This window comes from Erinaceus europaeus, unplaced genomic scaffold (genome assembly GCF_950295315.1).
Source record: "Erinaceus europaeus unplaced genomic scaffold, mEriEur2.1 scaffold_619, whole genome shotgun sequence".
Taxonomy (NCBI): Eukaryota; Metazoa; Chordata; class Mammalia; order Eulipotyphla; family Erinaceidae; genus Erinaceus; species Erinaceus europaeus.
This window is the reverse complement of record NW_026648165.1, coordinates 34,008-61,979: the sequence shown is the minus strand read 5'-3', so window position 1 is coordinate 61,979 and position 27,972 is coordinate 34,008. Positions and strand designations below refer to the sequence as shown.

At 43.1% G+C, this 27,972-nt stretch overlaps 1 protein-coding gene and 1 long non-coding RNA gene across 4 annotated transcripts; one reads left to right on the top strand and one right to left on the bottom strand.

Moving 5' to 3' along the window:
- Nucleotides 1–15: 15 nt before the first annotated feature.
- IRF2BP2 (interferon regulatory factor 2 binding protein 2) lies at nt 16–4,680 on the bottom strand. Of its 3 annotated transcripts, none has more exons than XM_016188062.2 (2): nt 3,463–4,680; nt 16–2,886 (listed from the first exon to the last, which is right to left on the bottom strand). In XM_016188062.2, exons 1-2 carry the CDS (start codon nt 4,517–4,519, stop codon nt 2,171–2,173), a joined length of 1,773 nt encoding a protein of 590 aa, XP_016043548.2. In that variant the 5' UTR covers nt 4,520–4,680; the 3' UTR covers nt 16–2,170. The 3 variants fall into 3 exon arrangements, with proteins under 3 accessions (XP_016043548.2, XP_060040770.1, XP_016043550.2); XM_060184787.1 differs by having other exon boundaries at nt 16–2,879; nt 3,507–4,680; XM_016188064.2 differs by having other exon boundaries at nt 3,511–4,670.
- A 735-nt stretch (nt 4,681–5,415) lies between these two features.
- Nucleotides 5,416–27,943, top strand: LOC132536647 (uncharacterized). The gene is made up of 4 exons (XR_009548134.1): nt 5,416–5,630; nt 14,850–14,912; nt 17,461–17,505; nt 27,800–27,943. It is a non-coding gene; the product is annotated as an uncharacterized LOC132536647 (long non-coding RNA).
- Nucleotides 27,944–27,972: the final 29 nt, after the last annotated feature.

Below are 27,972 nucleotides of genomic sequence, written 5' to 3'. Positions count from 1 at the left end.
TAGACTTACTCAAAATAACAGGATGGTTCTTTATTAATCATTTTGGAAAGCTTATCTGTACTGAGACTGCAAAACATACAGCTAGCTCTCACAAAGTAGGTCAAATGACTGATCAACTTGTAATATATGAGGTCAAATTCCATTTTATAATAAAGTGCCTAGAAACACATTTATACAACAGACCATAATAATTGAATTCTTTACAAATGTCTTTATGGGCATGTAATATTGACTCTGTTTCTGCATGTGTGCATCTACATAAGAGAAACCAGTCTGATCTGAGTCATAGATACTCCAATTAAAAAAAGTGTAACAACAAACTGGTTAATCATGCAAGTCTGTTTGTAATATACCATGACTGGTAACATGAATTTGCACAGCCTTAATAGAAATGCACTCACACACACACACACACACAAAAAAAAAAAAATACAAAAAACATTGTACTTGATGCAGTATCTGATTTTCAGTTCAAATAACTCGACCATTAAAAAATATTTTGAGCAATTTTAAAAACAAGACAAAAAAAAAATCCAAAGTAACAGTCAACATTTTCAAATCAAAACAGAAGCTAGGTTGTGAAAGATACAAGTTGTAGTAGACCTTGAAGTGAGGATTCAGCCTAATTAAAAAGGCCAAGTTACAAATACCTGAACATAAAAGGCTTTAAAGTAGTGTTCCTGTCAATGTTAAGTCAAAACAGCACAAAAGAAAAACCAATTATCACTGTGATATAACTATTTCTAGTAAGTGATGATTTGCTGGTTTAAAAAATCATTTTACTGATGCAAAATAGTGATAAAAAGAAATTAGTTTACAAAAGACTTCTAAAAATAGTTTTGAGAGGTGGGGCTTGCCTATTATGTAAAAATCCTTTCTTTGCTTTTCACTAAATTATCCTACTTTCCCCCAGAAGAATAGGTATTTCAAACACATTTAAGAAGGAAATTACATATTTCCTCCACCTCCATTTGGGCTGTCACTGATATGCCCATGGGCAGTCCTGGCAGCACGTAGTGGTTACTGTCATTGTACCATACTGTATTTAGCACACACTAGAAACAGAGTGTAGGTGATCGTATCAACAGCAGTAGCACTACAGGTAAATGAGTATTATACACACACACACACACACACACACACACACACACACACCAGAAACTAAACCAATGCTCAATCATCAAGTTCATTTGCACAGTAACTTGTGATCCTTTTCAAAAGGAAACAATAGCAACAACAAACAGAGCTCTAGGGTGTTTAAAAAGGTGGAAGGTTGCCACAGAACCAGGCTCTGTTCAAAGATGGCAGTGCTACCTTGTACACATGACCACCATTATCACTGCCTTCCTTCACTGAATTGTTGTATTATGTAACCAACTAGCATGCCGCATTGTAGTCTTACAACCTATCACGTGGGCAGAGAACAGTGGTCAACTCTGCCCATAAAAAACATCCCATCAAAAAAAAAAAAATCAAGGTCCTGAAAATATCTCAGCAGCACCTCTAAGGCGGTTGTCATTACCCCAACAATTAAACTTAAAGCACAAAATAGACAAATTTTCCTTTTACTCCGAAGGACATCCTCCGAAGGATGTTTTGGGGGTAAACTCGATATTTCCTAGCGGCATGCCCACTTCACAGCAGTGCCCCTTTGACTTATATCCTTTCCTTCTCCACCAACTGGCCTCTAGTGTGAGAAAGGGGCCAGCAGTAAGGAATAACAGACAGTAAGGCAATCTTACAACGTCAGAAAATGTATTTGGCTTTTTTTCTTTTTAAAATAAGTGCATACAAATACAGCTAGAAGCATTTCTGATTTGCCAAGTGCTCTAAAAATGCAGCGCAAGTCACAGCCTACATAGAACAGTAACTGTCACCAGGATAATAAAGCACAAAGATATGCTAATAACATTAACAAAAGAAGAAAATGCCTTTATAAGTACATACCTTTTGTCGTCAAAAAAAAAAATAGAAACACAATGTATTCAAAAAAATCAAAATTATACAGCCATGTTTTATAAAGTCTACATTTCCCTTGTCTTGGAGATATATATATATATATATATGTGTGTGTGTATATATATATATATATATATATATGGAGATATATATACAATTCAAACAGTTTTAGTAAAGGGTAATATAACTGGGTTTTTCTGAAACCGGAAAGTCACGAGTCTCTCTCTTTTTTCACTTTCACATCTCCAGCAAGGATGGTTGCAATTTCCCCTTGCATAAAAGCCCAGGGGACATTGGAGCCCACAAGAGGGCATTTTTCCCCACTGGGACAATAGACCTCTCCACTAGCTCCCTGCTGTTTGATGCTTTGTCTGGAGCAAGGGAAGCAGAACTTGTGTGAAGGGACAGAAGGGCACTGCACAAAGTGGGTGTCCTCCAGCCGCTCGTGGCAGAGGGTGCAGCACAGAGGGGCAGTGGCAGCCAGAGAGGAGTCCGGAAGGCTGGCAGGGTGCACTGGTTCCAGTCCTCCTGTGCTGCCAGCTCCCTGGGCACCCACCTCTCTAGGGCCTAGCCTTCTTTGGTTCATAGAGGATGGAGAGGGTGGACTGCTGCTATTCCTCCTAGTAGTGGAGTGAACCTGGTTGGCATCTTTTGAGGTGTGACTGCCTCCTGCATTGTCTGCAACTAAGATAAGGGCTGCCATGGGGGACTGGCCATTTTGGGCTGCTTCAGGCGGTGTGGTCCGGTTGGAATGGGGTGATGCAGTGGGTGGTGGTGGAGACACAAAAGATGATGTAGGAGTAATGGGGATCTTGAGACCTTCTGAGGAGGTAGACAACCATGGTTGTGTCTCTCCATTGATTTTAGGAGGGCCAACTTCACCTTCTGGTTCAGGTGAAGGCTTCCTTTTCCTTGCTGTTCTTGCTACTGGAAAATAAGAGGGGAAAAATGAGAAGAAAAATCAGTTAACAGACACTTTTGAAATGGATCTCTAACATGAAACAAAATTCACCGAAGAATTCCTGTTCTGCAAGAGTTATTTAGAAAAACTCATGACTTCCATAAGCACGTGCAACTTAACACTTAAGACATGGGGCTTTGAGGCAGCACATGGACTTAAAAAAAAAAAAGGCACAGAAACGGTATGTACACCATTGCCTATTTTTACACATTCAGGCACATACACAAGTTGTGCTGTGCCTACGCCAGCCCATGTCCCTCAACAGGTTAAAAGGTGACTGGTGCCCTCATGCTCCCATCCAAGAATGTGCTGGGAAAGGAAAAGCTTGTGTCAGTGCCTTTCAGCCCGGTCTGACTCATCTCTGTTATGCTGCTTCAGCACATGAACACGTTGCCACTAAGCACTGGTCCCGCCGATCAGGAAGTTGGGTGTTTGTTGTTTCTGGGCTGGGGCAGACAGGCGAATGGAAAGTGCACCCTGGCAGCCCCTGCCTTTCAGCCCCTCTACTTCCCTAGAGCCCCTCACTGCACAGCCGCCCCTACCTGCTTTAGACCCGTTGGCCCCGTTGGCCTCGAAACCCAACAACCTGCCTGCAGTCAGGGCCGGCTCCTTCTTAAACTTGCTCTCGAAGGGTCCCGAGTGGCCGTGCTGGTGCAGCGCCAGCAGCGTGTCGCGCACGGTCTTGGGCCTGTTGACCCAGTCCTGCTCTCCCGGCCCGCGGCCTTTGCTCGCGCCCTCGGTGCCCAGCTCCGCGGCTCCGGACGCGCTGGACAGGCTGTCGGCGGGGCCCCGGTGCGAGGGCGGCGGCTGCTGCTTCTCCTTGGCTGCCGCCTCGCGCTGCTCGTGCTCTGCCGCCGCGCTGCTGGACACGGACGCCGGCCGCTTGTGCGAGCTCAACTCGGGGGGCTGCGCCGAGCCCAGGCCTGCGGCCGCGGCCCCCGACACGGCGGCCAGGGAGGCGGCGGCGCGGCCGCTGAGCCCCAGAGCTGCGGGCAGCGGCGTGGCCGAGCCGTTCATAAGCGGCACCAGGGTGGGGGGCACGGCGTGGCCGCGCCGCGGGTTCGGGCTCTGGCGGTTCAGTTCGGGCGGCTCCTCCAGCTTCGAGAAGCCGTTGGGCACCAGGATCCCATTGACGGGCGGCGGCTGCGGCGTCGGCGGCTGCGCCAAGGCGGCTGCGGCCGGGCGGCCGGCCCCGAAGTCGGAGCCCAGGCGCGAGGGGCGCTCGGCGGCGGCGGCCAGCGGGTAGCGCTCCAGGGCCTGCGGGGCGCGCGGGGCGGCTTCGGGGCCGCCGTGGCCCAGCTGCTGCTGCTGCTGCTGCTGCAGGAGGATGTCCTTGGCCGACAGCGGCGGCGGCTTGGCGGCGGCTGGGGTGGCGGTGCCGGGCGGGGAGCGGCCCTCCTGGAAGCAGCCGTGCGCCCGCTTGAGCTGCCGCGCCGTCTCGATGACGAACTCGACGCGGTCGGCGCCCTCGTAGTTGACGCAGCCGCGGCACACGGGCTCGGTGAAGTCCCAGATCATGGCCCAGGGCATGCGGGGCAGGTCACACAGGTAGCACGACTGCCGGCGGGACGCGGCCGCCACCGCCACCGCCGCGGCCATGTCCGAGGAGGAGGAGGGGGCGCCGCCGCCCCCCGCCGGCACCACGCGCGCCCTCCTCCCCCCCCAAGCCCGCGGCTCCCCCACCAGCGGCGGCGGCGGCCGCAGAGGCGGAGGCGGCGGCAAAGCCCGCGAAGACTCGGCGCCCGCGCTGCGCCCCCGGGGCACGAGGGGCGGCGGGCGCGGGGCGAGGGGCTGCAGCCGCGGCAGCACGTCCCCCCGGCCGGCGCGGGCGCGGGTGGGCGGCGGGGCGACGCGGCGCGGCGGGCGCTGCGGCTCGGCGGGAGGCGCGGCGGGCCTCCAGACCGGGGCAAAGACGGGCCGCGAGGGCGCGGGGGAGCGCAGCAGGTCGCGGCGGCGGGGGGCGGGGAGGCCGGGGGGGCGGGGGGCGGGGGGCGGCCGCCGGGGCAGGCTCAGCCCGAGCGGCGGGGCATGCCGCGCCGGGGCGGCGGCGGCCGGGCGGCGTGGAACTCGGGTGCGGCCCGGGTCCCGGGTCGCTCGGCTGCTCTCTCACAGTTCCCCGGCGTCGCCGCTCTTGAGCGTCCGCGTCAGCGCCAAGCCCGCCTCAGTTCCGCCGCTGCGGCCGTTGCTGCTGCTGCTTGCCGCCGCGGCCGCTCCACTTCTACAGACTTGATTCTTCGACAGCCTCGCACAGCGCCTGCGCGGGCCCCCTCCCCTCGCGCGCGCCCGCCCTCCCCCGCGCCCGCGCTCGCGCCCTCCTCCCCCCGCGGAGAACTAGCGCTGCCGGCAGAGCCGGCTCCTTGGCGCTAGCCCGCCGCTCAGCGCCGCCCAACGGCGCGCCACCTGGTGCCCCCGACGTGAGCGCGGTGCCAGCGTGCTAGCTTTCCTCCTCCGGCTCCCTCGTGCGCTCAGCGAGCATTCCCTCCTCCAAGTGTGTTTAAGCCAAGTGGGGCGAACCGGTGTTTTTTCAAAAGGGGAGCCACCCCGTAGCTTGCTTGTGTCACCCTCCTAGGGCTGGGGACTTGAAACCTAGCGTGGTTTACCGCCTTGGGTTATTTTGTTTTATTTTTGGAGTTAAATTTTAACTACGCATGGAAGTGGCTGTGAACGAGAGATCCTGCAGCTAAGTGCTTCCCACTGGCACAAATCTTGGGTAGGGAACTTGCGCCACCGTTCTACTTAAGTTGTACTGACAGAGCCTGCGAGTTCCCAAGCCACGGTGGCGTCACAAGCGCCTTCACGGAGCCCTTGCAGAAGGCTGAGTGGTGCGCGGAGAACCCTCACGCAGGCACCTGGCCCGCCCCTCTTCCCGACCTGCAGAGAAAAAGTCTGCAGCGCCCGAGCAGCCTTTTGTAGACCCACACCGCGGGAGCGTGACGTGGGCGCCGGGCCCGCGTGCGCCGCCGCCACCGAGTGCGCACGCTCCGCGCGAATGTGAGCGAGCCCCTCAGGCGGGCGGCCTCATTGAACGAATGCACATTCCAGAGAGCGGGGTCTACGGCCAGCGCCGTCGCGTCACCGCGCATGCCCCGCCCTCGGCGGTGGCTCCGGGCCTCTAGGCCCCGCCCTCGGGACCAAATTTGGACTCGAGGTGGCGCGAGGCGCGAGCTGCGGCCGGGATCGCATTGGCCGTTGGGGGCCGACCCACCGGCTCGCGGGCGGCGCGGGCAGCTGTGGCGCGGGGGCGGGCCTTTCGCGGGTGTCCCGGGGGTGGGTTGGGGGGCAGAGGCGACTAGCGCGCCCCATGCCAGGCTGAGTCCCTAGTACATAGAAACCCGCTTGTCGCGAAGGCTGGGCTCCCTTTGCTGCTGTAGGCGGCTGGAGACGCGAGCTGAGCTGAGCTGAGCTGAGCTGAGCGCTGGAGTTTCACTCTTTTATCGGGAGGAGGAGCTGCTGTGCGTTGTGGCAAATGGCTGGGCTAGTGGCTGGTGTCTGTGACAGCCGCAGGGTTAGTCACACTCCGCTGGGACTTTTACACTTCCACTCTGTACCAGGCACAAGCTTCTCCTCGAGACTGGGGAGAGCAGGATACCAATTTTATTTCCTGCACTTGAGTTGGTAGGTGGAGAGAGAGAGAGAAAGTAAAAATCCTGCTGATGTTCAGTTGTAGCTATTGAAAATGCCAGGTTGCCTCAAAGGCTTAACCACAAGGAAGAGGAAAAAACACCTTAGAGAAACAGGGAGGGAACTGCCTTAAAGCACATGAAAAAACCTGTTCGAAAATGCCATGGAAACGTAGTGCCAGACTCCCCCTCCCCCCCCCCCCCCCGGGCTAACCTTTAATGTCTTTAGGGGATTTCCAGAGAAGGTGCTGGCCTTAGAGGCGTCCCTGTCGGTTCCAAGATCCTGCCCTGCAATTACAATCCCACCACAGGGCCTGCCCAGCTCCTTCGCAGGTGCAGTGGTCTCTCCGGCCCCTGCAATCTTGAGGAGCTGCCCTTTCAGGCTCCGTTCACCCAGACCCTGCTGCACTCTTCTAGCCCGTGATTTCACCCATGGGGCTGAGGCCTTGCTGTCTTTGTGCTGCAGAGAGAGCCGTCCCCACTAGGCAGTAACTGAAACATATTAACAGAAAACAGCTTGGTGTTTGAGCCATGGCCTAAATTATACTCATTTACCTCACGGGAGAGAGCCTGCAGCTCCTTCCCAAAATAGAAACACCAAGATACAGATTATTCTTTGAGAGAATTTTTGTAGATCAGGGAATTTGTCTTCAAAAGACGGACATTTCCTTTTTATTTTGCATTACCAGCTTAATTTCAAAACCGAGTTGTAACTTCCCTACTGAATTGTCTGTTGGAAAATGGAAAGGCTCTTTGATTTTAATTCTGCTTGATCTCTGTCTCTGTCTCTCTCTCTCTCATGAAAGGATCCGGAATCCAGGGGGTTAAGGCTGGCCCCGAATCCAAGGCAGCAATTCCGTATATTGTATCAGAAGTCTTTCATGCTGCCTGGCCTTTCATGTAGCTCTGAAGCAGCTTTATCGATGTATGCTAAGTAAACATAGCTTTGTTTTTGTCTTCCACCCACTGCCTTCCCTCCCGGCATAGACTGAAGTTGGAGCTCTTCCAAGGCGGCTGCTGCACCAGTTACAGCCGCCTCCTCCACACACAGAAGCAGGATTTCTAGGGTGAGGCAATGCGTCCGCAATTCGCAGAGACAAGGCAGGAATTGTAATTGTAGTTCATCATGTGATGACTTATGAAAGAGGAAGTTGGTATGTTTTAGTCACGTAGACTCTGCCCTCTTGCTTAAGGTTCCAAGTCCTCTCAGAAGAGAATTATGATAATCTTTGCCACTCAAAGTCAAGGTTACTGGGTTGGCTTCCGTGTACTCTTTACAAATTCATATATGGCCACATGCCCGGTGAATTGGTGGCCATTGGGTTGAGGTTGGCTTTTACTGTGAAAGCTGAAATGCTGCAATTAGTCTGAGGAACTGTTTGTCTTGAGAATAGAGGAAGCAACAGTTCTTTCCAGATCTCATTTCTAAGACTTAAAACAACAACAACAACAACAACAAAAAACTAAAATCACAATCTAGCAGCAAAGGGAAAGACATTCATTATAATATTATCAAAAAGTGGGAGTAAGGGAAGTGATGGAAAGCAAATCAAAGACAGCAACTCTTAACACAGAGATATTTACATTGATTTCAACCATGTGATCATAAAATACCTAACTAAAATTTAACTTGGTCCCCAGAGTTTGCTCCGGTTGAGAACATTTTATTAACACTGTTTAGCCCTGTACTGATAGTTGGGAGAGGGAAATATAAGAAAATAAACGTTTCAACTAGAAGATCCCAGTAGAATTCTGAACCTGGGACTTGCAGCGACAGATGAGGTTCGATCCTGTGTCCTCAACAATCGGTGGGAGCTGTCCAAGAGTCAATATTCTGAGGGGCCACTCATTCAAGAATTCCAACCCATCTCTACATGTGGAATAACAGCCATCTTTCTTTAGAGTGCAGTTTCTATTAATAGCATGATGTTGCTTCTTAAACTCTGACCCTGCCATATTTGAAGGAGAAAAAAAAAATGCAGCCACATGTCAGTTAGATTTCTGCGGATACCATCTTAGATCCCTGGCACCTGGGCAAAGTGCCATAAGACTGACTGGAAGAGCCTTTGCTCTCCTTATAGGTTAGGAATATGATGTTTGGCATATTGTTTATGTGTACATTCTATAGAGAGTTATATAGAATGAACTTGCACGTGAAAGCCTTATTTCTAATCTGTCTGTCTTTCTTATTGCTGGGACTTAGTGACAGATTCATTGCTCCTGGTGGCCCATTTTCTTTTCTTATTATTTTTCTTTAACTAAGACAGAGAGAAACTTCAAGGGAAGAGGGAGATAGACAGGAAGAAAGGGAGACACCTTTAGACCTGCTTCATGGATTGCGAAGTTTTCTCCCCTGCAGACTGTGAGCAGGGGCTCAAACCAATGTCCTCATACACCATAGCATGACTACACTTCCACTTGGCTTCCACAAATAGACTTTTCTTAAGAAATATTTCCTCTAGGACCAGGTGGTAGGTCACCCACTAGAGTGCATACATTATCATGCTGGAGGACCTGAGTTCAGTCCCCCAGTCCTCACCTGCAGGAGACAAGCTTCATAAGCAATGGAACACTACTGTAGGTTCTTTCTCTCTTCTTATTTCCCTCTGTCTCTCTATCTAAAAGAAGGAACAATAACAAAACAAAACAGAAATAGCCATACCAGTAACAATGGAACTGTACAGGCACCAAACCCTACCTGGTGGCAAAGAGAAGAAGGAGAAGAAAGAGAAGGAGAAGGAAACACTTCCTTAGTTTGACCTATCACTATAGCCTACTTCATATGTATATCTATGTATATACACTAGACATTAGTGAGACTTGCATGTGGAAGAGATAAACTCTCTGTATTGAGTCTAAACAGGCCAAAAAACATCAGAGTTCTTAGTCATCCACGTATTACACACAAGCTGCTAGTCACCAGCCTATGTGAAAAACTATGTCTAGGTCCCCATTTAGAATAAAATTTGGGGTCTTGATGTAGGCTAACTACTTACTGTGTCATTTTATGAAGAGCTAAGTGCAGAATACAGACAAAGGAGAGATTCGTGAACCCTCCTATTGATATTTTGGAGATGATGAAATGCACTTTTCTGAAATAGTATTTGGATGTAGGTTTTACTTATATTTAAGACATTCAGTAAAATTATATAAAAAGGTATCCATAGGAAGATGTTGACAAGATAATGTTTCAAAACAATAAAACAGTACATTTGATTTCACTAGCTTAACTTGAAAATGTAAATTTTCTAGATACATATTTAATTTTAAAAAACCCTTAAAATAGGTGTTACAATTTTAATATGTTAAGAATAATATGGTAACTGCATTTATGTTGTCTTTCACATGAACATTCTAAAAAGATCTTTCAAACATAAATTCTCTTATATTGTGATTGTGGAGATAGTTCATCAGGTAGAGCTCAAGGCTTGCATGTATGAGACCCTAGGTTCCATCCTTGGTACTGCTTAAGCTAGAAAGGAGCAGTCTCTGATATCTCCTGTCTCTCATAAAAAATGTATTTTTAAAAAAATTCTAATATCTTCTCTTCCTTTTCGGGAACTGAAATTCTAAGATATTAGAAGCTTAAATAATTTGCCTGTGGTAACATTAAAGGCGTGTGTGTGAGAACTAAAGTTGAGGTTTTTGTCCTGTTGTCCAACAATATACAATATATAGAATATTCTGTTGCATTTTACATTTTAAAATATCACATAAGGGGACCTGGTGGTGGTACACCTAGTTGAGTACACATGTTCCAATGCCCAAGAACCCAGGTTCAAGTCCCCAGTCCACCTGTAGGAGGGAAGCTTCACGAGTAGTAAAGCAGGGCTGTAGGTCTCTCCCTCTTTCTCTCTCTCTCTTTCCCCTTTCCTACTCAGTTTCTTTATGTCCTATCAAATAAAAATTAAAAAGGGACAAATTACATTATAAAAATCATTTAAGTACAGTTTAGAGACTGATCAAGATTGTCAACTTGATTTACCTATATTCTATAAGAAATCATAAACTCTATTCAAAGAAAAATAAACAATCACTACAGATAGAAAGAAATGGTAGAGTTGAGAGACAGATAACACAGCAGATAACACTGCGCCTAGTATGGGACTCCTTATATAGTAGTTAATTTTGTACTAGTTAAAGGGATCTGGAGTGGTGCACCTGGTAGAATATACATGTTACCATTTATACTGATCTTTATGAACCTTAGCTAAAGATTGATGTTGGTGATCTAGAATTTGGTTTGGCAATGTAATTGTTTGGACACTCACCAAACTGTATCTCCCACTTTTTATGATCTGTTTCCCTAAAAACAAAGGACAGTCTTATGAAGTTTTTTTTTTTTTTCATTCTCCTATTGTGTCACTCTATCCCTGGCTGCTTTGCATTCAGACAAATAAATAACAGTGACTGTAGGACACTAAAAAAGAGAAGGTGTGAAGTAAAATTTCACAGCATTTATGTTTATAAAGAGCCTGTAGGAAGCAAAATTATTCAGACAAACTTTTATTGTTTTTTGTATTCCTCATGAAATAGATGTGAGCTAATTTGAACAACAGTCGGCCCTCATTTATCGCGGTTAATCAGTTCCAGACTTTACTGCGATAAGTGAATTTCCGAGAAGTAGGATTTATTTATAAATCGGATATTTTCATAATTATAATACAAAGTGTATAATTGACTCAGACAACCAAGCACACTCTGTATCATTTTCACTGTCTTGATCAACTTTTTACTGAATATATTTGAAAAAAAAAAACTGCAATAGAGTGAAGCCATGAATGTCGAAGTGTGCAGTGGTGAGTATACTGTGTTGTATAAAGGTGAGAATCTGTTTTGCAAAAAAAATGCCAATCTGAAGGAAAATTTGACCTTTGCTCATAGAGTTTCAGTGATCTATTCTGCTTATGTGCTTTAGTTAAATGTGCTCAACAACAAAAAAAGTTATTTAAAGCAGTCATTTTATGTGGCTGCTCCAGTGATCCCAAAGATCTAAATATTTCCTAACAAAATTGTTTCTCCAAACTTTTTCTTGGTCACTTTTATGTATAAAGGAAACAAGAGTACTATCTACAAGAGAAAAGGGGGAAGTTAAAAAGACTAATTGTGACTGTAATTTGTTAGAGTGAATGTCTATGCATTGGCACATCTGTTCATGTGCCCACATGGTAATATGTCTTTGCCAAAGTAAATGCAAAACCAAAGAGAGAATTAAGATTCGCACTCAGAACTGAAGTTCACACAGGAAAAAAGAAAAGTACATGGGAGTGAGTGGACTGCCTGGATATGAGCCCTAGTAAAAACCATTGGTAGAGAAAAATAGAAAAATATTGGGTTGTCAGAAACGTCATGACACATTTTTGCATAGAAAAAAAATACATCATGATGTTTCCAACAACCCAATAGATATCTGAAAGTGACTGCCTATATATAGTGTTAATTGTGTGTAAGTATGTATTATTAACTTAAAAGCTTGTCACAGATAGCTACAATACAAATGAACTTTGAAGGATTTGTTGGCAAACCTCCTCAGACTTTCAAGCAAAATCCTGAGTGAAGTTAGTGCTGAAACATGCCTGGGGGTGGGGAGAAAGGAAAGGGGGAGGGGAGAGATTTCCTAGCATATAAGAGATAAGTAGAAGTTAAACTTTTTTTTCAGACTATCTACCTATATTTATATTATCAGACCAATTCATATTCTTTTTTTAAAAATATAGTTTATTCTTTATTCCCTTTTGTTGTCCTTGTTGTTTTATTGTGGTAGTTCTTATTATTGTTGTTATTGTTGTTGGCTAGGACAGAGAGAAATGGAAAGAGGAGGGGAAGGAAGGAGGAGAGAAAGATAGACACCTGCAGACCTGCTTCACTGCCTGTAAAGTGACTCCCCTGCAGGTGGGGAGCCAGGGACTCAAACGGGGATCCTTACGCAGGTCCTTGCGCTTTGCAAAGCCACCTGTGCTTAACCCTCTGCGTTACTGCCCAACTCTCATATTCCTTTTTTTAAAAAAGTATTTTATTTATTTATTCATGAGAAATGATAGAGAGAGAAAGAACCAGACATCACTCTGGTACATGTGCTGCCGGGGACTGAACTCAGGACCTCATGCTTGAGGGTGCAAAGCCTTATCCACTGTGCCACCTCCAAGACTACCCAATTCATATGCTAAACAACAAATTAGAATGCCCATGTCTGTGTACTTTTTGACAAACTGTAGCACCAAGAGAGTAAGGAATTTGCCTTTAGACAAAGAAAAGGCCTAGTTAGTCAACAACTAAAAATAAGGTTTTCCCAAACTGCAGTTCATTCTTTAGCCCACTGGTGGGCTACCTCCTATTTCTATATTTCTCCTTTTTTTTTTTTTTTTTTTTAAATACTTGTAAGTATCTGTGCAGGAGATAGTTTGAAGGACCATAGACTCTCTAGGCCCAACTAAAGTGTCTCAAAACATATGGAAGATAATTTCTTTTCCACAAGAGATATATACAATATGTATATGCAATATATATTTTTTCTCAATATACTATCCACAAACATTTTGGAATACTCAAGAGAACATCAAAGAAAAATAAGTTATATATTCTGACATGCATTCACCTTAATAGGCCAGAAGGATGTGAAAATTGTTTTGAGGTGCCTTTTTTTTTAAAATTCTCACCTAGGATTCCTTTGCTTAGTAGCAGCATGAATTATTTGCTGACTATATACTAAATTTGTAAAGGATATTATTATTATTTTAAATATCTTTTTAAATTATTTATTTTCCCTTTTGTTGCCCTTTTTTATTGCTGTTGTTGTTATTGATGTCATCGTTGTTAGATAGGACAGAGAGAAATGGAGAGAGGAGGGGAAGACAGAGGGGGGACAGGGAGAGAAAGATAGACACCTGTAGACTTGTTTCACCACTTGTGAAGCGACTCCCCTGCAGGTGAGGAGCCAGGGGTTCGAACTGGGATCCTTAAGATGGTACCTGCGCTGGGGGGTGGGAGTGGGCGGGAGGGATGGGTCACAGTCCTTTGGTGGTGGGAATGGTGTTTATGTACACTCCTAGCAAAATGTAGACATATAAATCAGTAGTTAATTAATATGAGGGGGAAAATCAATTGTATGTCTCAAAGTTTCTCAAAACACAAACTGAATCCTTTTAATATATAGGCTGTGTATTTGATATGCGGACTCTCTCAAAAGCCTAGACCAAGTAGATTAGAAGCATCCAGTAGCACAGCTATATACAAGATACTGGATACTGTACAGCAAACCATAACAAAAGGACTTTTCAAAGTTAACCCAATTAACAATGTGATGATAACATTAACTATCGATTGTCTTTTTGAACCCTAAGTCAGCAGGAACCTCACATCTCCACTATAGAGCCCCTACTTCCCCCAGTCCTGGAACCCTTGGATAGGGCCCACTTTCCCGTATGCATCTCCCAATCCAAACCAAATAATATTGCATCTGCCGATCACAACCTAACCAACGCAACGATTGCCACCTCAACATGCTTCACCTCAGACTGTGTCCAGAGACTTCACGTGTGGAATGACAACCCTTCAGCTTCATTACTCAGGTGAGACCTTTCCTTTTATAGTACACTCTAATTTCATCTCAGGTAGTTCACTTTCTAACAAAGTCCCATAACCTAGATATACACCAGTTTCTGTGAGAGAGAGCTTATGTGCACACGTATCCATAAACTACTGCAAAATATATACCTGAAAGCAGAAGTACACTAGAGTTTGCAGTGAGTACCTCCCTAACACTTCCTCTCCACTATTCCAAGCTTGGGATCCATGATTGCTCAACAAATTGTTTGGCTTCGTATGTTAACTCTCTTTTCAATCACCAGGTTCCAGATGCCACCAGGATGCTGGCCAGGCTTCCCTGGATTGAAGACCCCACCAATGTGTCCTGGAGCTCAGCTTCCCAGAGACACACCTTACTAGGGAAAGAGAGAGGCAGACTGGGAGTATGGACCGACCAGTCAACGCCCATGTTCAGCGGGGAAGCAATTACAGAAGCCAGACCTTCTACCTTCTGCAACCCTCAATGACCCTGGGTCCATGCTCCCAGAGGGCTAGAGAATGGGAAAGCTACCATGGGAGGGGGGGGATTATGGGGATTGGGTGCTGGGAATTGTGTGGAGTTGTACCCCTTCTACTTTATGTTTTTGTTCACTAATCCTTTCTTAAATAAAAATTTAAAAAAAAAATTAAAAAAAAAAAGATGGTACCTGTGCTTTGCACCACGTGAGCTTAATCCAATGTGCTACTGCCTGACTCCCTATCATTATTATTTTAATTAAAACTAGGTCATTGATGTGCTCTGACTTGTGATGTCACTGAGAATTAAACCTGGAACTATGGAGCTTCTGGTATGGAAACCTTTTTGTATAATGATTATACTATTCCCCCCAGCTATAGTAGATATTATGAGACCAGATTCTAAGAATTCTGATATTTTGAAGTTTGCTGTGTTTAACTATAGTGAAATGTTATATTTATTTGTATCTGTTATGAGAAAAATACTTTTAAGTTCTAAGCTTTTCAAAAATGATGTTAGAGGAGACAATTATATGTCAGTGTTTCATTTCAACTCTTACAAAATAAAATAAGAATCACATTCTTTTCTTTTCATACATGGGTTATTCAGTATATATATTTTTTAATTTTTCAAATATTTATTTATTTTCCCTTTTTGTTGCCCTTGTTGTTTTTCATTGTTGTTGTAGTTATTATTGTTGTTGATGATGTCGTTGTTGTTAGATAGGACAGAGAGAAATGGAGAGAGGAAGAGAAGACAGAAAGGCAGGAGAGAAAGATAGACACCCGCAGACTTGCTTCACAGCCTGTGAAGTGACTCCCCTGCAGGAGGGGAGCCTGGGCTCGAACTGGGATCCTTATGCCGGTCCTTGCGCTTTGTGCCATGTGCGCTTTGTGCCATGTGCGCTTAACCCATTGCGCTACCACCGGACTCCCTATTCAGTATATTTTTAAGTGAATGTTCCTGAATCAGACTTCTAGATTCCTTGATTTCAAGAGTGTGGAAAGGGTCAGTAGCCCCTTTTAGCTGTAACAGGAGACATTCTTTTAAAAGCCCAGAAATGCTCAAGCCCTCTTACACTGAAAACATGTCAGGACCTGCCTTTTGGGGATACTGTCAAGTGGTTTAGGCTCAGAATTCTACATTCCATACTTTTGAAATTGTTTTCTGTTGGCAGACAACCTCTTGATTATTTTCATGTGGTGGGTATACAGAAGAAACTCTCTAGTTCCAAATAATTGGGGTTGGGGGGAGCTACACTCTCTAAAGTATCCATATTTTAGCATAAAGTTATAGGTGGTGTGGATGCTGGGTTTATAAAAGTCAATTTTATGAGCCTTGCCTCAATTCATAACTAAAGTCAGTTCAAAATCTAGAATGCTGTGTTCCTCAGTACTCACTCCTGCTTATTGATGGTGTTACCATGTTAAGGAATGAAAATGTATAGTTACCGTGAAAAAGTTTTCACCTTTAAGGAACTGTCATTTTCTAAGTAAATTACTGTATTTATTTATTTATTTATTACCAGAGCACTGCACAGTTTTGGCTTACATTGGTGTGGGGGGATTGGACCTCTGTGACTTTGGAACTTCAGGCATAAAAGTCTTTACCTAACCATTATACTATTTCTCCCACCCACTCCAGTAAATTAGACACTACATTCTATTTTTCTATTTTCTTTTTTTGGAAGAAGACTGGAAATGAATTAAGGGACAAATAAATGAAGGAATTAGTGAAGAGAGTTTCTTCTCCTGACTTAGAAAGGTACAAGTTCTTCTCATGCAGTTCTTGGGCCGGTTAAATTAAAAATAAATTTCTAGGTGGCCAGGCAGTGGCATACCTGGTTGAGCACCCATGTTACAGAGCGCAAGGCCCCAGGTTCAAGCTCCCAGTCCTCACCTGCAGGGGGAAAGCTTCATAAGTGGTGAAGCAGGGCTGCAAGTGTCTCTCTTCTTCTCTCTCTCCTCATTATCTCTCAATTTCTCTTTGTCTCGATCCACTAATAGTTTAAAAAATAAAATGAAATATTAAAAAAAGTAAATGTTCTGACCGCATTTTCTTCACCCCATTAGGAAAAGAGTTCACTTTACAGGCACCACTATCCAAGTCCTTAGTAAAAGTGGACAACTTGAAAGCCTGTCAATGTTTGCCTTATTGGAAATTATGTGTTTTAACATATCTTTTTTTAAAAAAAAATATTTATTTATTTTCCCTTTTATTGCCCTTTTTTTTTTTTTGCTGTTGTAGTTATCGATGTTGTCATTGGATAGGACAAAGAAATGGAGAGAGGAGGGGGAAGACAGAAGAGGGAAAGAGAGACACCTACAGATGGCCTGTGAAGCAACTCCCCTGCAGGTGGGGAACTGGGGGGCTCCAACCAGGATCCGTACGCCAGTCTTTGCTCGCCATATGTGCTTAACCCATTGCGCTACCACCCGACCCCCATTTTAACATACCTTAACCACCAGATACATGTCTTAACATAATATTAACCAATTCAACATGCCTCCCACCAAAAACAAAAACAAACAAACAAAAAAAACAGAGGTTTATCTTAGATAGTAGTTTAAATAAAAAAAAATTAAAAGATTCATCTCATTTCATTTTGTAGGAGTTATTTTCAAATGCTCTAGATCAACTTTTTTTTAGCTAGACAGAGACACAATGAAAGAAACCACTGCACCAGAGCTTCCTTTAGTAGGGTGGGAGTGTGTGTGTGTGTGTGTGTGTGTGTGTGTGTGTGTGTGTGTGTGTGTGTTGGGGAGTAAGTCTTGAATCTTTGTCATATATATGGGAAAACAAGCACTATTCAAGTGAATTATCTTGCCAACTTGTGAGAATTATATTTCTAATTGTCTGTTTTATTGGAAATGTCCCAGGGATTTATATACAACAAGAAGCTAGTCTGGAAGAAGACAAGAAGGGTAAGTACAACAGAATAAGAGTATTTTTTTTTGAACATTTCATTTTGTAGGCCAAGAATACAACTTGTAAACCTTTTTAGTGCTTTTGTTAGAGTATATAAATTATGGTATTTTAGTGTGAAGCCAATAAAGGCAGAGTAAGGAAGAAAGTTCCTTTAAGCTTTCCATAGGTTGTATAATTTAAATAATTCTATGGTAGAATTTCAACACCTTCAACTGAGCACTGTTGTTTATAAAGTAAGAACAGTAATCCTCATGGAAAAAGGTAGTATTGCTACCTTAGACAGCAGATGGTGTCATTAAATACACAGGCAAGGTCTCAGGTCATAAGGAACTAACAATTACCCAGAAATATGATCTGTCACAGTCATTTAATGGGTAGCCTAACAGATACATGCCACTTGGGGTATTGTGAGTGGTGGGAGGTAATACTGTTAAGCTTCAAAGCAGTTACATAATTGGTCTAGAAATATAATTATATTATTGTTTAAGTATCTAATGGAACCAACAAACCAGAAAGTGAAAGTCAGTATGATTTCTTTTTAATATTGCTTTCCATTGCTCACTTTGACAAAGACCTTACCAATTCAGATTGCATAATTTCATAGGTATCCTTGAATAATACTGGTCTCCCCTGACTAGTACTTTTGAGATTTTGGATCTTGCACTATTGGTTCTTCTAACACCTCTTTGCATTACTATGGGCATCATTTTTGCTTCTGTAGATTTCATAGTAAGTGAGTGATGAATAAAGATCTGGGCATAACAACAGCAAACAAAGCAAGCAGAAAATAATAAAGAAGAGGAGGGAGCAATGAACTGGGGAGGGAGGAAGTAGGAAGAGTGTAGCTGAAGACTAACCAGTAAGCAGTTGAGTCACTATTCAAATCTGGTAGTGAGCTCAGTTTTAAATGTCATTTTAATTAGTTTAAAATATTGGGTTTTTTTGCTAGGACAGAGAGAAAGGGAGAGAGGAGGGGAAGAAAGAGAGGGGGAGAGAAAGAGAGACACCTACAAACATGCTTCACCACCTGTAAAGTGACTCACCTGCAGGTGGGGAGCCAGGGGGCTTGAACCGGTAAAATATTAATTAATTGGAAAAAGAGAGCCAGAAAGAACCGGAGTAACCCTCTGATACATGCAATACCAGGGATCTATCTTAGTACATCATGCTTGAGAAGCCCATCATTCTCTTTCCACTGTGCAATCTCCCAGGACACTGGTTTTTATTTTAAATGAAATATTAGTAGTGCAGGCACCGAGCTCCAGCAATAACCCTGGAGACAAAATAATAATAATAAAATAAAGACTGATGCCTTATGAGGGTTTTCTTTGCTTTTTAAAAATTTATTTAAAAAAGGAGACATTGCCGCTTAAGTGCACGTGACGCAAAGCACAAGGACCCATGTAAGGATCCCGGTTGGAGCCCCCGCTCCCCACCTGTAGGGGAGTCACTTTACAGGTGGTGAAGCAGGTCTGCAGGTGTCTCTCTTTCTCTCCCCTTCTCTGTCTTCCCCTCCTCTCTCCATTTCTCTCTGTCCAATACAACAACGATAACTACAACAATGAAAAACAACAAGGGCAACAAAAGGGAAAAAATTAAATAAAATAAAAAAGGAGACATTAACAAAACCATAGGATAAAAGGGGCACAACTCCACACATTTTCCTCCACCAGATCTCTAATCCATTCCCCTCCCCTGATAGCTTTCCTATTCTTTATCCCTCTGGGAGTATGGACCCAGGGTCATTGTGGGATGCAGAAGGTGGAAGGTCTGACTTCTGTAATTGCTTCCCCGCTGAACATGGGCGTTGACTGGTCGATCCCTACTCCCAGCCTGCCTCTCACTTTCCCTAGTAGGGTGGGGCTCTGAGGAAGCTGAGCTCCAGGACACATTGGTGGGGTCGTCTGTCCAGGGAAGTCTGGTTGGCATCATGATGGCATCTGGAACCTGGTGGCTGAAAAGAGAGTTAACATACAAAGCCAAACAAATTGTTGACCAGTCATGGACCTAAAGGCTGGAATAGTGCAGATGACATGTTGGGGGGTACTCACAGCAGACTATTTTGTACTTTTGCTTTCAGGTATATTTTGCCCTAGTTTATGGATACGTGTGAACATATGCTCTATCTCATGGGACCTAGTCTATATCTAGGTTTTGGGACTTTGTTAGGAAGTGAACCTCCTGGAATGGAATTAGAGAATACTATGAAAGGAAAGGTCTCACCTGAGTGATGAAGCTGAAGGGTTGTCATTCCACACCTGAAGTCTCTGGACACAGTCTGAAGTGAAGCATGCTGAAGCGGTACTTGTTGTGTTGATTAGGTTGGGATCGGCGGATGCAATATTATTTGTTATGAATTGAGAGAAGCATGCAGGAAAGTGCACCCCACCTTATGAGGGTTTTCTAAGGAATGTTTGCCATAGGTGGTGTGTGGCTGTCTTTCTATTTGGTATAGCTTTTTAGGCTGAGAAACCAAATTCTAGATTCACCCAATGAGAAATAACCAACCAAATACATCAGAAAAACTACTTGGTTAAATTTGCAAAAGTGAACCTTGGTCCATAGGCAAGAGTTATAGTGATTCAGTCATTGTATCAACCAGTCTGGAAAAGCTAACACATCCCCTGCACCCCACGAGAATAGGTGAACAATAAAAGCCAGGCTCCAGGTCACTGCCTAATCATAGGAAATAAGACAGTAGATTGCAGTCTTTAGATAAGAACTGTCTTATCCAAAGAACAAGCATTGTCTTAAATTTCCCTGCTGTAATGAACAAGTATTGTCTTAAATTTCCCTGCTGTTGGATTTGGTAAGGAAGTCTGAATTACAGAACGTGCAGATGAATATGAATTTTTCCTTATACAATTTCATATGTTTAAATGTTTATTTCTATTTCTCCAAAGGTGAATTGAATTAGGAAAGCACAGCCTCTTAAAAAGCAGACTCCTAAATTAAAATCTCTGCCTATAAACACCAGTAACTTGACTTTCTCTGTGGCCAGGCTTCCTGCTGAAACTTCTAGCAGTCTTCAGAAAATCTAGTGAGGTACCCTTGGGCTGAATGAATGAGAACTTTCTGGAGAATGGAAGACTGGTGGAGGGCCAGCTGGAAAAACATATGGCAGCAGAGGAGGAAAGAGCACTTCATGACCAGGAGCTTTATATTAAAAAAAAAAAAAATGTCTGGAGGCTCCAGGCAATCTAAGATCTCTTACTAAGCATGATGGATGTTCTTACTTCTAGGACTGCCTCCAGTTTACCTGGACCACTGCCAGCCCTCATCCCCAGGCGCCCCTTGGGATGGTACATGCAGAACAACATCACACCACATCCTTCCTTCCAGGCTAGGATTCCATGCTTGCTATCCCTTGGCTCTCAATGGAACACATGAAATGGAAACTTTTTTGTGCTGTCCTGAAAGCAAAGTTTGCAAATCACTGTAGACAGTTTGTTTTATAATAGATAGGTCAGGAGGGAAAATAACTATGGCAAATGCTTTTTACCAGAGAACTCAGAGCAAACTCAAGTTCTAACTAACAGACTGAACTCAAGGGGCAAAACCAGACAGTCTGGAGTTTCAGATTAGGACACCAAAAGGAGGTGGCTTCTAGATAAATGCAGTCTGGAGATTTTAAATTAGATCCTCCCATTTGGAATATAGTTTGCAAATTAATAGAAAGGAATATTTTATTGTTTTAATGTTCACTGTAATAATTACCATTTATTGTTAATAACACTTTGCATCTGTAAGAACAGTTATGACCAGCTTTAAGAACATTCTATTTGGAACTCTGTATTCCAAATAGATAAAAGTTTCTCATCTCTCTGTTAAACTTCTCTGCAGAACACTGAACACTTTCTTTAAATTTATTTATTCCCTTTTGTTGCTTTTTGTTGTTTTATTGCTGTAGCTATTATTGTTGTTGTTACTGATGTGGCCATTGTTGGATAGGACAGAGAGAAATGGGGAGAGGAGGCGAAGATAGAGAGGGGGAGAGACAGACAGACACCTGCAGACCTGCTTCACCGCCTGTGAAGCAACTCCCCTGCAAGTGGGGAGCTGGGGGCTCGAACCAGGATCTTTATGCCGGTCCTTGCGCTTAGCGCCATGTACGCTTAACCTGCTGCGCTACCGCCCGACTCCCAGAACATTGAACACTTTCACCCACAACTTACATCCTTTTAAATCATCATGCACTAGGACCCTTCACACTCTCCTTTTCCCTTCTCTAGAGCCCTTTGCTTTGGTGTAATAGGCCAAGCCCTGTCCAAATTTGGCTTTGTGTTTTCCTGCTCTGTCCTTATTTCTTAAGTCCCACTTGTGAGATCATTTGGTATTTTCCCTCCTCTTTTTGGCTTATCTCACTTAATATGATGTTTTCAAGTTCCATCCAAGATGAAGCAAAGGAATTGTCTTCATAATTTTTAATATCTGTGTATGTAGTATTCCATCACACACATACAATAACTTATTTTATTCACTCATCTGCCATTGGACCTCAGGATTACCACCAAGTTTTGGTTATTATAAATTGTGTTGCTGTGAATATAGGTGGACAAAGATCTTTTCTGATAGATGTCTTGTTTCATTTAGATAAATCCCCACAAGAGAAATTGCTGGGTCATAGGGTTGGTCTATTTCTAGTGTTCTGAGAAATCTCTAGACTGTTTTCCACAAGGGCTGGACCAATTTACATACTCACCAGCAGTGCAGTAGTGTCCCTTCCCACCCAACATTTGTTGCTGTTTTTTGTAATGTATGACATGGTCACAAGTGTAAAGTGGTATCTCACTGCTGCTTTTATTCACATTTCTCTGATCATCAATGACTTTGAGCACTTTCTCTTACATGTGTTGTCCCTCTGGATCTCTTCCTCAGTGAAGCTTCTGTCCCTATCCTAACCTTTTTTTCTAATGGTTTTGTTATTGTTGCTAAGTTTCCTGAGTTCTGTATGTCTTTTGATTATTAGTTCCTTACCTGATATATGGCACATAAAGATCTTCTCCCATTCCTTTTATTACTATTATTATTATTTCTTTATTGAGGGATTAATATTTTACAGTCAACAGAAAATACAATGGTTTATACCTGTATAACATTTCTCAGTTTTCCACACAGAGATACAACCCATACTAGGTCCTCTGCCTTCCTGTTCCAGGACCTGAACTCTGCCCCCCACCGCCATCCCAGTGTCTTTTACTTTAGTGCAATACACCAACTCTAGTCTCCCATTCCCTTTGTGACAGAAAGGATAATATAAGTAAGCATTTCATTTGGTCTTAACAATTGCTAAAGTTCTAAATATGTAAATGAGGTTTAAAGTCTGTACATTAAATGAGAAAATAAATTTTTAGTTGTCACACATGGAAGAAAAAAAATGAGGTTATTTTCCCTCTGCAAGATTCTGATTTAATACTCTCATTTACTATGCTGTTTCATATCTCATTTTTTGTGCTTTGTAGAATATCCTTACACATTCTTCTGCACTTTGTGTATTAAGATATACTTTTTATTTATTTATTTATACCAGAAAATTGCTTACCTCTGGCTTACAGGGGATTAAACCTGGAACTTTGGAGCCTCCACTGTGAGAGTCTCTTTACATAACCATCATGCTATCTACACCCCCATATACTTTTAAATGATATATACACAGTATATTGGAGAGGCAGGCATCTATACCTCTTTCCATCATCAGATATGGTATCCATAATGTTGCCCTGGCTGAAATTGTGTTACATTTCTTTCTTTCTTTTTTTTTTTTAAAGATTTTATTTATTTATTAATGAGAAACATAGGAGGAGAGAGAAGGAACCAGGCATCACCCTGGTATATGTGCTGCCGGGTATCGAACTCAGGACCTCATGCTTGAGAGTACAATGCTTTTTCCACTGCACCACCTCCCAGACCACGCATTTCTTCAGTAGATAATACTGTCTTCTCAAAACTTCTCTGATGGATGCTGTGCCACCATTTTTCTTAAACTGTGTCAAGAATAGAAGTAATGACAACAGGGAGTCAGGCGGTAGTGCAGCAGGTTAAGCGCACGCGGTGCGAAGAGCAAGGGCCAACGTAAGGATTCCGGTTGGAGCCCCCGGCTCCCCACCTACAGGGGCGTCGCTTCACAGGCAGGTTTCTATCTTTCTCTCCCCCTCTCTGTCTTCCCCTCCTCTCTCCATTTCTTTCTGTCCTATCCAACAACGGACAACATCAACAACAACAACAATAATAACAACAAGGCTACAACAACAAGGGCAACAAAAGGGGAAAAAAATGGCCTCCAGGAGCAGTGGATTCATGTTGCAGGCATCGAGCCCAGCAATAACCCTGGAGGAAAAAAAAAAAAAAAAATCAGGGCCTAACTTAATTACTTAATCATGACAATTATTCTTCTGTATTATTTTTGTTTTTGGTCTGTGTACAAACATTTTGAAACTATGCCCTTTGACTAATGCACAGAAAAATGTCAGTATGTCACTATATACTGTTAGACATATTCCAGACTGATAAAGCTATGTCATTAACTTTTGATTTTTTAAAAATAAGCAAATGATAGCCCATTATGTTTGACTTGAACTCAAAGTAAAAACCAAGATGGCCACTATGTATGTATGCATATATATTAGTATTTATAGTTATGTTATTAATATATTATTTACAAAATAAATATTTAATAATGGTAGATTACATGTTACACATTTAGAATGAGCCTTCCATCCATCTGGCCGAAATGGTACTTGGGAGTGGAGTATGTGTCTAAGACTGCCTGGGTGTAATGGGTAAAGACTTTGAAATCTTGGCATTTTCAGAGTTCAGAAAGAAAGTGAATTTGCCTCTTCTCAATTAAAACTTTCCCTTTTCTGGGCGTGGGACCAGAGCCAACAACAAAGCATAAATAGATCTGGACTACAAACTAAATGTTTGTTATTTTAAATAGAGTCCCAGCGTCCCCTTGGTTGCCTTGCTCCATGTCACATGGTACACAGAACTCCAAATCTCTGTTCTAGAGCTACTCAGAAGTTTAAGTCATGGGAAAGTTAACTCAAGCTCTGTGATGGATTCCAGGTCTGCTTATGCTGCCATTATTACTGTGTAAGCACAGGAAAATGCTTTCTTTTCTTTCTTTTTTATTTTCCTCCAGGGTTTCTGTTGGGGCTCAGTGGCTGCACTACGGATCCACTGCTCCTGGAGGCTATTTTTTTTCCCCTTTTGTTGCCCTTGTTGTTTATTCTTGTTGCTGCTATTATTATTGTTGATAGGACAGGGAGAAATCGAGAGGAGGGGAAGACAGAGATGGGGAGAGAAAGACAGATACCTTCACCGCTTGTGAAGTGCAGGTGAGGAGGCCAGAGCTGGAACCGGGATCCTTATGCTGGTCCTTGGGCTTCTCGCCATGTGCGCTTAACCCACTGCGCTACCGCCCGGCCCTGGCAAATGCTTTTCTGTGTTTCACTTGCTTCTGTCAGGTGATACAATAACAAGACCCAACTAAAACCCATCGCCAAATTAATGTGTAATTTCCTAATGTCTGGAGACCCCTCTGTGTAGGTACGTCAGTAGCAGCTGGCAGTTAGAAATACAGAGCCTGGAGGCCAAGAACCAGCTTCCTTATTCCTGGGCTCCCACTCTAGCTGTTTAGTTCTACAAGTTATTTTAACTTCCTGTGCTTCACATCTTTGTGCTAAGAAATCTGCCTACTGCAGAGATTGACCTTAAAGTGCCTAGGATAGAGGATGCATGATACACAGAGGCCCTTCACTACCACTGGCTTTTGTTGTGCAATATTTTTCTTTCTATTTTATTTGATATAACAGAAATTGAGAGAGTAGGGGGAGAGAGGGAGAGAGATCCCCCTGCAGGTGAGGAGCCAAGGGCTCAAACTAGGATCCTTGCAGCAGATCCTTGTGCTTCATACTATGTGCTTACCAGGTGAGCCACTACCCAGCCCCCATGTTTCAGTTCTCTATAAATATATACAATAATATAATATAATATAATAATACATATATATATATATATATATATATATATACAATATAAATGCCCATGGACAAATGATAGACAAAGAAGCCATGAAAAGTATATTCAATGGAATACTGGGATGCATTGGATCGACCTTCCCGTGGTGCATCTCGTGAGTACCCACTCATTGGGGAAACTGACGATCCTTCCTAGCCGACTGAATCCACATGGATCCCAGTCACTTTCAAAGCCAGCAACAAGCAGCTCCTGACAGCTTTCAATTTTTCTTCTTCTTCTTCTTTGGCAAACGCTAGAAGAAGAAGAAAATGGAATACTACTCTGAAATTTTAAAAGATGGTGCTGTGTTCTTTGGGAAAAGATGGATGAAACTTGAAGTGATTGTGCTTAAGCAAGTAAGAATGTATAAGACAACTATTTTTTTTTTACTTATATGTAGAATATAGATAATTGAAAGTTAGGGACCTTCAAAAAATAAATATGTAACATAAGGCAGCTAAACTCTCTCTAAGACATCATGAAAATATAATGTCTATCATGGGAGAAGGGTGCACAGTTTCTAACTTTAAAGTTTTGACTGCACAGTGGACATTTCCAGTTGTATATCTCATTACTGAATATTTTAATTCTTATTTACTTATTTTAAAGTAAACATATACCTGATCTCATTTTATCCTGCTTGTGAACGCACCCCCTTCTCTTTATATGTCTATTAGAATTACTATTAGTTTGGTTGTTGTTAATAAGTCAATCTATCAGTCATCTCCTCTTTCATTCTCTTATCTGAAGATGTCATTAGGCCTTAGGTCCTGAGCACATCTGTTCCTTGGAGAAGTCTAGCTGTTTATCTCAGCCTAGACTTACTTGCCACTAATTAAAGTTCTTGACATACTCCTGGCCAATTTCTCTGCATTCCTGCCTTCTCCTATAACACCATCCCTAGCCACCTTCAAATTGAACTTGACACTGCTTTTGTCTCTTATTCCCTCCATTCCAAATTTCTACTGCTTTAACCCAAACTCCTTACTCAGCTTTAATTATTTTAAATATATTTATTTATTTATTTTGAATAGAGACCAATAGAAATTGAGAGGGAAAAGGGAGATAAAGAGGAAGACAGACACCTGCAGCATTGCTTTACTGCTCATAAGTCCCCCCCGAGCTTGCAGGTGGAGACTGAGGGCTTGAACCTGAGTCTTTTAGCACTATAATATGTGTACTCCACCAGGTACACCATCACCTGGCTCCCCTTACCCAGTTTTTAAGGGTTTCCTTGGATGAATCACTTCCTTCCAGTCAACATGTCTTCCTAAACATTAATATTTGTCAAAGTATTATCAAGGGCTCCCTTTATACTCCTGTCAACTGCATTTGAAGCTTGAGTTTTTCCATGAATTTAGTCAATAGTTTTGGAGGACTGATTCTTTCTCAGGCATAGCCACATTAACTGTCACCTAATTATTTCAACCCTATATAAGTCTTTCAAAGCTCAGGTGAAGGCCCCATCCACATATCCTCAGTTTCACTCATCATTATTGACTAATCTCTTCCGTTTGGATTCCCAGGATACTTGTAGACAGTGTCTTAGAGTTTAACTCCTAGTTATTTTTGTGATTTAGAATATCTTGACTGTGTCATTTGTGCTGTTTGACTTTTGTGAGAGCAATAATCTTTACGTAAGGTTTACCTTTCTGTCACCCCACTGCAGTTGATGTCATGCCCAAGGATGAGTGAGATATGATAACCTGCTATTTATTAATAATAACTTTTCAAGTGCTTATTGTACTCTCTTCAGCCACAGACTGTCCTAGGTGCTTTATGTATATTTACCTCAATGCAGCTGATATAATCAACTCTCTTATGGATGAGGAAACAGGCTCAAGGAATTGAAGTGGTTTGGCAAAATTTACATAGTTGTTAAGTAACTAAGCTGGAATTTAAGTCTGGGTCTAAAGTAATACAACAATACTGTTCACTCAACCACTATGTTAAATTAATTCTGCCTTTCTACAGAATTAATTCAAACCTACTCATTCTCTTTCCACTGCCAATTTGCTTTCTTTTTTCCTTTACATGTTTAAAGATTTGCTATTCTAACCTTTGAGAATTATACATTTAGATCAAACTTTCTTAACCTTCCTAGGATTTCAGTGTAAAGGGCCACCATTTCTCAGCTACTCTGTAGTCATACACAGCCATGAGTTTGCGCTCTGGACTTTAGTGAATAAAAGTGGTATGCACCACCTCTAGTTTTAGTCCACAGAAGTTTCCTCTGTGGATTTCCATGTTCTTTTCTCTTTTACATCTTAGTACAGACAAGATCTTGGAAGACCAGTGTTGAAGATGGCAGAGGCACAAGTTAGATGCAACATGGGTTCCTCAGTCACTGCTGGAAGAGAACCATCTGTTAATGGATAACATCCTATTGGACTTTATGTGAATAGAAAATAAATGTGTGGGGAGTTAGGCGGTAGCGCAGCGGG